Source organism: Hyaena hyaena, unplaced genomic scaffold (assembly GCF_003009895.1).
Source record: "Hyaena hyaena isolate Hyena2069 unplaced genomic scaffold, ASM300989v1 scaffold_841, whole genome shotgun sequence".
In the NCBI taxonomy this organism is placed as follows: domain Eukaryota; kingdom Metazoa; phylum Chordata; class Mammalia; order Carnivora; family Hyaenidae; genus Hyaena; species Hyaena hyaena.
This window is the reverse complement of record NW_024081474.1, coordinates 642,440-655,677: the sequence shown is the minus strand read 5'-3', so window position 1 is coordinate 655,677 and position 13,238 is coordinate 642,440. Positions and strand designations below refer to the sequence as shown.

General features: G+C 34.2%; 1 protein-coding gene across 3 annotated transcripts in view; it reads right to left on the bottom strand.

Annotated features, from left to right (window-relative positions):
* AGTPBP1 (ATP/GTP binding protein 1) overlaps positions 1–13,238 on the bottom strand; it is a 157,325-nt gene that overhangs the window by 88,702 nt on the left and 55,385 nt on the right. For all 3 annotated transcript variants that reach the window (XM_039219812.1, XM_039219813.1, XM_039219814.1), the window contains 3 exons: positions 11,333–11,370; positions 7,294–7,502; positions 5,107–5,284 (listed from right to left, as the gene is read on the bottom strand). In XM_039219812.1, the coding sequence (XP_039075743.1) occupies positions 5,107–5,284; positions 7,294–7,502; positions 11,333–11,370 (425 nt within the window). The remainder of the gene's footprint in view (positions 1–5,106; positions 5,285–7,293; positions 7,503–11,332; positions 11,371–13,238) is intronic.

Here is a 13,238-nt window from a genome sequence, read left to right as displayed (position 1 = left end):
ATGGCTATTGATCTGAGTTGGATAATATCCAGCTTGTCTGGGAAATATTCCTGGATTCCTTAAGAAATTTTATCTGGAACTAAGAATGATTTTTATTAAATCTCTTCATGGCATTTAGCAAGGTACTCACTGGTTTCCTTCCTCTGACCTTTTATTAAATTCTAGTAATTAATTAAAATCTTAATATTATGATGAGCTTACTTTTTAAAAAATAATCCTTAATTGTCATGAAAAATACAGCTCAATTCAATTTGCTAATATTTTAGGAATTTTATATTTTCTTGAGTGACAATTATCTCCAGTTTCAGGTTATTCCTACCAGGTTTGATTTCAGCACAAAGCTGCTTCTAAATTTTTCCTTTATTTCTATGCTCTGGAAAACAAAGCATAAGAAAATTTCTTGAAAATTAAGATCAAGTCATCAGCATCTGGGGTCTTCACTGAAGGCAACCTCACCTGCAGATTTTCTACTACTTAAGTCGATTTAAGTTCCTCATTATTTGTCTAAAATATTGTCCATTTCAATCATATTTTCAAATGTATTAACAGTAGTTATCTTCTGAATCCACGTAGATTGGTTGAAATCCCTCAATTTATTTTGCAAGAAAAAATAACACTGTTTCTATGAACTTCTCCTCTTTAGTCAATGCTGACAGTTTTATCTATCTGTGCTCTAGTATTTATGGCACACTTGTGATTATCTAACTTGTACAAAATAATCCCTGCTGTCTTATTTTAAACATTTGTTCTGTATGATACTGACTCTTTGGAGATGGGACTAACAGCTATACATCTGCCAATCTATTTACTTTCAAGCTCTCCATCTTGAGGTTTTAAGAGTCTCTAGTATAAATCAGCTACTTAGACTTTGGTTCTTAACCCAATCTGAGATTCTTCTCCTTTTAGTTAGACTATTTTATCCATTTAGATATCTTATTTCTGAAACTGATTTGCTTGTTTTCACTTTGTATTTAGCACTCTTAAGATTTCTGTGCATCTCTGAAATTTCCTTGGTTTTCAGAACAATAATAGACCTCTTCAAGAATTTTTCCCAAGGAAAAGAAGTACATAATTTTATATAGAATGTCAAAGTGTTCACAGTCTCTAAGTCCATCCATGGTTCAGTAGATCCCACACTAAGGATCCCTGTTTCAGATGTTAATTTTACATTTGAAAGCCCATATTTCTATTTCTATAATTATTTTAGAAATGCAAGAATAGTGTAATATTCCTAAGAATAGGAACTTCACCAATATAAATAATACAAATTATATATAAATATTATAAATTTATTTTATTTGTGTAAAAGACCCAGTTTGCTATAACTGAGGATTATGTATCTTTGGCCAAGAGTTTGTGGGTGTATTTCAAAAGAATATCACAATTATTTAGTGTTACATAATTAATAATTTGTAATGTTTAATACAATTATTCTGCTACCATGTTATCTCAATTCATCACTGGCTGAGCTTGGGTGATATTTCATGCAATTATTTCAGAAAGGGTACCTGGATAATCTACTTCCATACCACTATATACCTACAAATAAGTCACCTTCACATATGGAAGGCAACTTAATAAGTGTTCAAAAACTTGAATCATGACTCTTTCCTTCAAATCTCTGTAGATGCTGCTTCACTATCTCTTGGTATTTAATGTTCTAGAGACTAAGTCTTGGGGTCAGTTCAATTCCCTCATCAACAAATGTTACATGCACACCATCTGTGTCTAATAGGTGCTGAGGATAAAATGAAGGGAAAAAACAACCATCCTATCCTCACAGAACTTATATTCTACCTGAAGAAGGTAAAAAATAATGAAAAACTTGGGCTGCTGGATGGCTCAGTCAGTTCAGCATCCAACTCTGGCTCTGGTCATGATCTCGTGGTTCGTGAGTTTGAGCCCCACATCGGGCTCTTTGCTGACAGCTCGGAGCCTGGAGCCTGAAGCCTGCTTTGGATTCTGTGTCTCCCTCTCTCTCTGCCCCTCCCTAACTCGTGCTCAGTCTCTCTCTCTCTAAGAGTAAACATTAAAAAATAATAATAATGAACACTGTGAGAAACATAATTAAGCCTGATATGTGAAAAAAAATAATGGTAAACAGAAAGAAGGTATTTTCCTTGTGTCTGAACTGTTGCTGTTAAAACCCTCCTCTTACATCTTAATTACGAAGGCTTGTTAGTCAATGTAAATCTTCATTTCTACTTTAGTGATCCATTAGTCTAAGATGAAACAGGAGCCCTCAGAAAAGTATTATCTCTGGTCATTTTTTTCCCCATGTTTGCTGAATTCACTGCACTAGAAGTCAGCTTTCTTGACCTATGTGATTATTCTGGACATTGAATAAAGAACACTATGGGGTATATCCTATATCCTATCCCCCTCCAAGTATTAACACCTACTACATCAATAGAAGTCTCCCCTGCTTTCTACCAGTTACAACCTCCACTTCAACACCCATAATTCTACATTGAGATATAGGACAGAAAGGCACTCTAACTGCTCCTTTACTGTCCCCTCCAAATAGGTGTTATTGGCACCTCAACCTGGAGTCTGAGATATTGCATTTACAGAAGGTTGAATGGAGAGTGGATGCTCTTCTTTCATATATTCATACCGTCACCATGTTTGTTGCATGTTCTATATTTAATTTGGGGTTGTTGGGTTTTTTTTTCCAATTGCAATGTTGAGATTTTATTTTATTTTTTTTAATTTTTAATTTTTTTTTTTTTTTTTTTTTACAAATAGTTTATTGTCACGTCGGTTTCCATATAACACCCAGTGCTCATCCCCACAAGTGCCCTCCTCCATGCATACTTCTCAAAACTAGAACAAACTATCCTCAAATTTGTATGGAACCACAACAGACCCCAAATAGCCAAAGTAATACTAAAGAATAAAACCAAAACGGGAGGTATCACCATCCCAGACTTTAGCCTCTACTACAAATGGAACAGAACTGAGAACTCAGAAGTGGACCCAAAAGCGTAGAGCCAACTAATCTTTGACAATGCAGGAAAGAGTATCCATAGGAAAAAAGACAGCCTCGTTAACAGATGGTGCTGGGAGAACTGGACAGCAACATCCAGAAGAATGAAACTAGATCATTTTCTCACACCATACACAAAAATAAACTCAAAATGGATCAAGGACCTGAACGTGAGACAGGAAACCATCAAAATCCTGGAGGAGAAAGCAGGAAACAACCTCCTTGACCTCCACCGCAGCAATTTCTTACTTGACACATCCCCAAAAGCAAAAGAATCAAGAGCAAAAATAAACTGTTGGGACCTCATCAAGATTAAAAGCTTCTGCACCGCAAAGGAAACAATCCATAAAACTAATAGGGGTTGCTGGGTTTTTTGTTGTTTTTCGTTCTGTTTTGTTTTAAGTAGGCTTCACACCCAGTGCAGATCCCAATGTGGGGACTGAACTCATGAGCCTAAGATCAAGACCTGAGCTGAGATCAAGAGTCAGACACTTAACCAACTGAGCCACCCAGGCTCTCCTGCATGTTCTGTTTCATGAGAATGCTTCTTTTACTTGTTTACACTTTTGGTACAAATCTTACCCTATTTTTAAAATCTGTAGTAATTTAAAATGCAAAGGGAAAGAGAAATTAGATCACTGTTTTCACTTCCCTATCTTATTTAAGTCCCTGACTTCGCTGTAGATTTTTAAACCTTTTATTTTTCTTTTCATTTTTTTAATGTTTTATTTATTTTTGAGAGAGAGATAGAGACAGTCTGAGCAGAGGAGGGTCAGAAAGAGAGGGAGACACAGAATCCAAAGACAGGCTCCAAGCTCTGAGCTAGCTGTCAGCACAGAGCCCGATGCGGGGCTCAAAGCCACAAACCGTGAGATCATGACGTGAGCTGAATTTGGACGCTTAACCGATTGAGCCACCCAGGGTCCCCAATTTTTAGACCTTCTCACGCTGTCTCTCTCTCTCAGAAATAAATAAAACATTTTAAAAAAAGAAACAAATAAACCTTTTAAAGGAAGTTTCTGAGTAATCCATTTTGATATTTTGTGTGGACTAAACTTGTACTTTAATAATAAAACATTTCTTAAATAATATCATAATAGCATACTCTGTGGCATATACCACTAATAAATCTATATCTAGGATAATAAAACTAAATATAGTTACCTGGAAATTCTCTTAAATCACTTATATCAAGTAATTGCTTTAAAAATTTTTTTTAATGTTTTATTTATTTCTGAGAGAGAGAGAGAGAGAGACAGCGTGAGCAGGGGAGGGTCAGACAGAGAGGGAGACACAGACTCTGAAACAGGCTCCAGGCTGTGAACTAGCTGTCAGCACAGAGCCCGACGTGGGGCTCGAACCCACAAACCGTGAGATGATGACGTGAGCTGAAGTTGGACACTTAACCGACTGAGCCAACCAGGCTCCCCTAGTAATTGCTTTTAAATGGAAAAAATCTTCCATTTGTTTTTGGAAAAAAGTAACTGACAGGAAAATACTTTAGAAATTCTATTAATAGTCTACCTTACATTCTCTTTTCCACTTTGCTAGATCTTACCCCCACCCCTCAAAAAATCTACTTTTTCCCCACATTAAGAAATTTAAACTCTTACTTCTTTTACCATGTTCCCAGTATTATACCAAAAATGGCAAACAGCCAGGTTCTGATGATTTCATTATTTTCATTCAAGTCAGTCATGTGCAAGTTTCGTTTAGCATAAACTATAACATTTTTGGTGACTAGGTATTCTTAACTTTAAAAGAATGAAAGTTCATCAAAAAGTTATAAACGGAAGCCCAAATATAATTACCTAAACATTTAATGTACATTCTTATGTTCTGAAAATTCTTTTTAACTGTGAAATAATGTTCCTATATGTAATGCATACATTTTTTGAGATTCAAATTTACATAAATGTAACATTCCACACTACTTCCCCTAATTATCAGACCTCAGTTTCTTATATTTAAATAAATATTTAACTAAAACATAATGTGAAAGTTCACTGTGTGCATGGAGGCCTTCTTTTGCTGAGTACTTGGAAACAAGAAATAAAAAGTCAACAGTCACACAATTCCAAGAGACACTGAAGCCAGCAGTAAATACATGGTCTTACCTTCAGGGGGTAAACTGTACAGCTGGGCCACAGGCCCAGTCACAGGAATAACGGGCAGCTGGAAATGGAAAGAACTTTTAATCGTTGGAAGTGGCAGGCGATTTTTAGGAAAACACTTCCTCATTATTAGACTGGAGGTGTTGACAAGAGGATCAAGGGTCCTAACTGCCAAACATTCCTGTTTTTTAAGAGAAGGAAAAAAGGGGAAAAAAAGGAAAAGAAAGAAGGTAATAAGCCTTTGGTGAATAACTGAATCAATTTTATATTCCTTCATAAAGTAATACATCAATAAGTTTCAAGGTACAAATACCAAGAAAACCAGTATTTTAATATGATTCTAAAATAGCTTTGGCTATTCAGAAGGGTCTCTTCATAGGTAAGTGGCAAATTTAGTTAATACATCTCTTAAAATATTTTTACTAAGCAAAAATCAGTACCATCTTTGGCACCAAAATCGTCGAAGCATATTAGTCCCCCCCATACCCCCAGTTTCAGTCGCCTAAGGTCAACTGTGGTCCAGAGCAGATGATCTTCCTTCCGACCTAAGGTCAACTGTCAGAAGGTCAATACTAGCCCTATTGCTGCAATACGACATACTAACCTCACCCCCCTCCGTTCATCTCATCACACAGGCATTTTATCATCTCTTGTCATCATAAGACAGATGAGTAAAGTACAATAAGATATTTTGAGAGAGAGGGACCACATTTACTTTTATTACAGTATATTGTTGTAGGTGTTCTATTTTATTACTAGTTGTTAATCTTGTATGGGGCCTAAGTAGTAAACTTTATGATAGGTATGTACGGTATAGGAAAAAACACATTGTATGTAGAAGGTTGAGTACTGTCCCAGGTTTCAGGCACCTAAACCAGGGGAATCTTGGAATGTATACCCCACAGGTAAGGGGGGCTATTATGCTAAGTAATATCTATGAGTGACCTATGAGGCATTACTTAGCAAGCCTAGGACACAAAATAAAAATTCTTTTTAATGTACGGAAAAAAGAAAAAAAAGCATTTGGTAAAAACCACAGTGAGTAAGAAATGTGTAAGAAATAAAAAAGAATGTGAGCATTAGCTAAGCCTTCCTCAGAACTGTATTGGTTATCACACAATAGCACCTCCAATAAGTTGGCTCTTCAACTCGTTAAAAAAAAAAGTAGCCTGAACACCACATTTTAAGTTTCAAGAGTTTAATTGGCGGCTCTGTTATCTAACCTTGAGAAGGGCTAATAAATAGGTGAATATGGAATTTGAATCTATAACATATAACACTATTATTATTATTATTATTACTGACAGCTGGTATTTACATAGTACTTTGATACAAATTTTCACATCTGATCTGTCAGAACAGTTGAGAGATTAAGACTCAGAAATGTTAAGTGACATAAACAAAGCCACCCCACTCTTCCTAATACACCGATTATCCATCACTGTCTATATTAGGAATAGTAAAAACAAGTACATATGTTTGATCTAGAAAAGAAAAGCTTAGGATAAACATAAATTCTGTGTTCAGACATCTTAACTACTGCCAAGTGGAAAGAGACGTGTGTAAGACCAACAGGGCACAACCAAGATAACTGGCTGCGACTTTCAAAAAGGCAGATTTCTTTCTAATAATTATAGCCTTCTAAAAACAAAGGAGTTGCACTGTAACATCCCCATTGCCCAGGGCTGACAGTCCTCTCGCTAAGGATTTTGTCAAGAAGGTTTATGGTTAAGATGGCAGCCAGGACTAGGATTCCTAACTCAAAGGTTCACTCCTGTAGCTTCTCTATCCAGAAGGAAGACACTGACAACACTGCCAGACAACAGAACTGGCGCACCAGCTATAAAGGATCCACAAATACCTTATGAGGGGAACATGCAAAACTGAGTACAGTCAACTGCACATCTTAGAAAACATGGATATATGGATTCCCTTCCTGCCCAGTGGATGGATCTAGACATCGTCCTTTTACCTATAGGGAAAGAATTCTCATATCGCGGAGATATGCACCGGGTATTTTCTCCAACTCAATGTGAGGTCACGGGAGAAATGATTGTGACTTTTGGTTTTCAAATATTTTCTTGAACATATTTATCATACTTTTTGAGTATTTATTAGAAATACTAAGTTTTCTTAAGAACCAAATATTAACACATAACCAGAGTAATAGGAAGAAAACAAAAAACTCACTTGTGAAGTGTTATAGAGAATTTTCATCCCATTGGCATCTATAAATGCTTTTCTTCCCAACTTGATGTTTGTAACACTTTTTAAGCTCTGTAAAATTCCTTTCCGAATGAGCATGTTTCTATGCCGGTTATCATGGCGGTGCCAATCTACATAAATTGTTAAAAGGACTTGGACATATCCTCTGTCTACAGCTCTCCTGGCGTTTGTTTCTTTAACAAAAGAAAATTGAAAAAGAATATTTTTTAAATGACAAGAGAAAGTAGTTGAATAAATCAAATTAAAAATATCATTATAATATTGTAATGAGTTCTTACAATTTTTCCAAAAATATATATAGCAGCGACACATTTAAATATTTTTATCTAACAAAATAGAAGTTCCAGATGCCAAACTACAACATTTCCAGAAACCTGCCCATATATTGTTTTATGGTTAATAAATACCAAAATATCTTTAATACAGTTAGGGCTATATCTTTTTAAATGTTAATACCAAAGTTTCATGTTGTTTAAAACTTATACCAACTTTGATTACACTAAATAGGATATATAAGCCTTTACCTTGCTAGCTGTGAATATGATTTTGCTAAAAGACATTATCATTATGGTAATTTCTATCATAAACCTTGTGTTTCCACTGAAATTAACTCCATTGGACTGTAGCTTCAATTAATACTATAATACAGTATTACAAACTGTAAGTGTTTCCACTGAAATCAACTGCTTTTTTTTTTTCTAAAATTTTTTTAATGTTTTTATTTATTTCTAAGAGAGACAGACAGACAGACAGACAGTGTGAGCAGGCGAGGGTCAGAGAAAGAGGGATACACAGAATCTGAAACAGGCTTCAGGCTCTGAGCTAGTTGTCAGCACAGAGCCCGAGGCAGGGCTCGAACTCATGAACCGTGAGATCATGACCTGAGCCAAAGCCGGACGCTAAGCCAACTGAGCCACCTAGGCACCCTTGAAATCAACTGCTTTAATTACCCCCACAACTACATAAATATCCATGCAATAACAATGCTGAGTTAAAAATACTTATACAACTTTGGAGCACTTGGGTGGCTCAATGAGTTAAGCCTCAGACTCAACTACAGCTCAAATCATGATCTCGCAGTTCATGAGTTCGAGCCTCACATCAGGCTATTAGCACAGAGCCTGGTTGGGATTCTGTCTCCCTCTCTCCCTGCCCTTCCCCTGCTTGCTCTCTATTTCTCTCTTAAATAAAAAATAATAATTAAAAAAAACATGTATACAACTTTTAATAAATGAAATGTAAGGAGTACTTCACCTCTTTTGATCATTAATTGTTTAATGTAATAAAAACTACATTAAAGAACTTTTTTGTAAATGGTCAATTTTACTGGGGTAGAATTTACAGAAATCCACAAGTTTCATCTACTTTATTATTTTTAAAGTGTTAATATTTTAGATTATTAACCAGAAGGGTACATTTCACTAGAATAGCTGTAGGGGAATCCTATCATACCAACATCCTGAGCCACCCAACACCACGTAGGTAGGGCATTGATAGGAGCACAAAATAATGTAGAATACCAACCCATCTGAGCTTCTTTAATTACAAAGAAATTCTAATCTCTTCCTAACCTAAGTTTACCCCCTGCTACATGGCATAGGCACTAAGATAATGTAACAGTAATGTTCTGCTGCTTTTAGTTACCTGAAAGAATTACTACAGCTTCCAAATGTGCTAATACGTACCTAAAACATAAAGATACGGAGATCAACAAACATTAATGCCCTACCAGAAGGCACTGGAGAGCTGGAAGAAATTCACGTCGGGAGTGAAGCTTTCTTGTGTAAAAGTTTTAAAAACCTCTTGTCTTGAAGAGCTTTTGACCAAAGCTGTGGCTATTTTCAAAATTGGTTCAATGGTTTTGACTAACAGGAGTTTCATGTATTTTAAGGGAATACATACTTTGTTTACACCACCTGGAATATATAAGCCTTTCCTTTCAGTTACTATCGGAGTATGATTTTTCTTAAAAGACATTATGATCACTATAACACCTATTACAAAATGTGGTTTTCACTGGAATTCCCAATAGGCTAAACAGCATTTATATGAAATATTTAAATTCTTTATTAAGGATCAAATAAGAAACTTGCCCATAACTCAAACACAGGTGCTGAGTGAAGAGAAGCAAACAGAGCTGTCTGCACTCTGCAACGGAGCACAACTAAGAAGTTTAGTAAAGGGGTTTTTATAATGGGTTCAGGATTCCTAACTCACAATCAGCCTGTGTCTCTTCTTCCCTCTCTGGTTGAGAGAAATTCAGGTTTCCCTTTCAACTGCAGCATCTCATCTACACTCTAGCAACAGCACCCGAGTACTTGTCAGTCTGCACTGAGCATGAATATGCGTTCTTTGCTTTACACTCACTCAGGCTTATTATAGTAGTCTCATTTACCCTTTTAAAGTAAATTATTACCCCCTCCAAACAAGCAGTCAAAAAAAAAAAAATCAATGGATAAGAATGTTCCATAATGTCACAGTGCATTTAATAATCTGCAGTGTGCTACTTAACATTATCTTGCATTACTAAATTTTTATCCTATCTAGTGCCATGTGCCATATGCAAATAGATAGCAACTATACTCATCCTACTTGTGAGTAATATTTTTACCTGGTGGGGTAAAAATGATATGTTTGCCTCCATACTCCTTTGAAGGAAGAGAGAGTAAAAGGAAGAATACTTCTTAAAATGGAAGATACTAGATTTCAGTCATCTTAGATTAACTGATTCTACAAATAGTTGGAACTTATGAGGGCTTTAGTGTTTACTGACTTAGAATTAGTGATTTTGTCATCCATGATACTGAAAATTAGTAAGCTTCAGTTTTAACAGCTATTTTAATCTATTCTAAGTCAAAAATATGTCTATATTAATTTAAAAATTAGTCTGTAAATAACAATTTGAACCACAAAGTAAGGGCACAACAAAGCAAAGCTACAACTACCTTTGAAAATTAATCCCAAGTATTCTAATCTTGGTCTAAAGTTTATCACATCAAATATGAAAATAAAACTACACAGCTAATCTAATTGAGTACTACACATTTCACTTCAAAGACAAAACAGTTAACTGAATTTTGTATTCTCTGGTATATAATACTAACACCTAAGGTGATTTTTTAAATAAATCATTACTTTACCAAATATCAGATTTTCAACCAATTAATCATTTGCTACTGTTCAAATGAACAATTCTGGTCATTCAAATTTAAGGGCAAGCTAGTCTTACCCTTGATTACACAGTTTTGGGGGAAAATAACATAGAAAGCCATCAATACTTATTCTTAGGACTAAATGTTACTATGGTCAAAATGTTTATTTAATCAAGCTGATGAGAGTGGAAGCACTAACAAAAATTACTATTTAAAACAGATACTGAGTATATGGGAGAGAGAAAACATACAATGTAGATAAATTACTTTCCAAAGGAATATCATGAGACACATCTACTTCAAATGCTTCCATTTTGAAAATCAGAAAACAGCTGCTTTAGTTTGTAAATGAATTCAGTAAACTGTAAATTTACATTAAATCATTTTTCAGTAACATAAATTTGAATTTGATAGAAATAAAATTTCTAATAAGAGGTTTCCATATGAAAATTGTGTGTTTGATATAGAGACAGTAGTTGTTAAAAATATTTTCATAGTAAATATTCTCAGTACCATGTTACCTTTGCCTTTTAAAAGATGATACTTAGGTAATATTTACATATTACTTTCCTCTATTAATAAGAGGACTTTACATTTATATAATGAACTTATAAAAAGGAATTCTGTGTATTTAAAAAAATTCCATAAATATACTGAACTATAGTTCAATAAACATAAACAACATTAGCTAGGACACATATCAATCAACCATATGAAAAGATAAAAACAACTTTGACATTTAATTATCACAAACTAGCTTTATAACTACAGACTAAATCTACATTTCCAGTTTAACATAGGAGAATATTTGGAAAAATAGTATCTAGTATTTCTAGTATTTAAAAACTTACTTGATTTTAGCAATGCAGCAAGAGTGTCTAAAGCAACCCTGTCAACGTGAGAAAACACAAACAACAACAAAACTAGTAAAATTAATCTACAATAGTAAATTCAGACAATCTTTTCAGATAAGTAATTATTACCTATTCCAAAAGTCATTCCTGTTAGAGTCAATTACATATGGTGTTTCTCTGTATGGATCTCTTCCTTCAGGTTAAAATCAGGTAGGAGGAAGATTGAAATATTAACAGGCAAACACCAAAAAAAATTTTTAAGGAAGAAAATTAACAATATTTAAGTCTTTACATCAGAGATTAGATGAACAGAATCAATTTCTGTGCTTGTATCTGACACTGACAGAGTTCACAAAATAACAACATTAAGAATCAGAGGCCCTGATTCACAAAAATTTAAAACAAGTGTTAACACAAATAAAATTCATAACTACAAAATTCTACAGATGTTCATAGTTATCTGACTTTAAATTATTTTTGCTCCATCAAGCAATAATCCTAATATTTCAGGTGATAACAAATGTAAAATATTTTTAGAACTAGGAGGTTTGGGGAGAAGTATGAGCCCTTAACATTTTTCAGTTATAAGGCAGCAAAGAAAATAATGAACCTACTTTATATCTCAAAAACTCTTACTGCCCATTAAAGGACGAAGGAATTGCCCCCCAAAAGTTACAAGTACTTCTGTTTTCTTTTAACATAAATACTCAAATACCCACAGTAAAATCAACTGGCATTAATCAGTTTTAAAAACACACAGAACATCACTGTGGAAAACCCTATGCCGCAAATATTTTTTTAAATAAGTTACTGAAAAATTGACACTTAACTGCAGTAACTTTAAAAATATAAGGCTACATACTATATACAGTACCTCTTGTTAAGAGTTCAACAACTATAATTTGCATAAAAATATGCACTTTGTCAAACTTAAGCATGTCATTCATCATCAAGCATTTGTTGAATGCCTACTAGACACCCACAGTAGCAGCTTCTTCATTGGTATAAAATCAGCAAACTTATCTCTTCCACAGTTTTACAGTCTAGATAATGTGATAAAATGTACACACCTGTGAAAAGAATGACTCAAGAAATTAAAACCAAAATAAAGCAATAAAGTGAATGCTGCACACATTAGTGTAAAGAAAACAGAATGACCACAGAGTATTTGTTTAAAGGTAAAGAACAGAGGTGAGTGGGAGACTGGAGATGGATACTGGTTCACAGTAAAGTGCACAACAATGATCTAGGACTAGGCACAAAGTACTCATTTATAATAAACACTCATTAATGCTACCCTCCAGAGCAAGTTGTTAACAGCTACACTTTGGTTTACTGATGCAAATAAAGCAATCATCTAAATCTTTATTTAAGATAACATTTCTAAAAAGGAAAACAAAAGTATATGCTTTAAAAACATTACAAATTCATACTTGTTACTTTCTCAAAACAATGTGAACTTATCATAATGGTGAGTTAAAATTAAATGAAAACTATAAAATTACATACCGAATTTTCATAGTACTAAATCATCAGTAAGAAACTTTCCATAAATTTATAATTACACATAAAGTGTATATAAGACTGTAAAACAGGAATAAGGATGGCTTTGAAACTGGTCAAAATTAAACATAGATCTAAAGAGACCCTCCAAGGGACATGACAATACAAAGTATAAAACTGAAGACTGATAAATGCCAGAAATTGTTTTTTTTTAATGCCAGAAATTGTTATAGGTGCCTCATATATGTGTCTTTCTAGTTAATTCTTAAAATAATCTTGGTCCATAGAACTGGCACATTTTATGGATAAAGAAACCAAAGATTTCAGAATATAATGTGCCTAGGGTCCCATAAAAACTAGGTGCTATGAAAAATGAGTAATATAAGCCTCTTGTTAACAA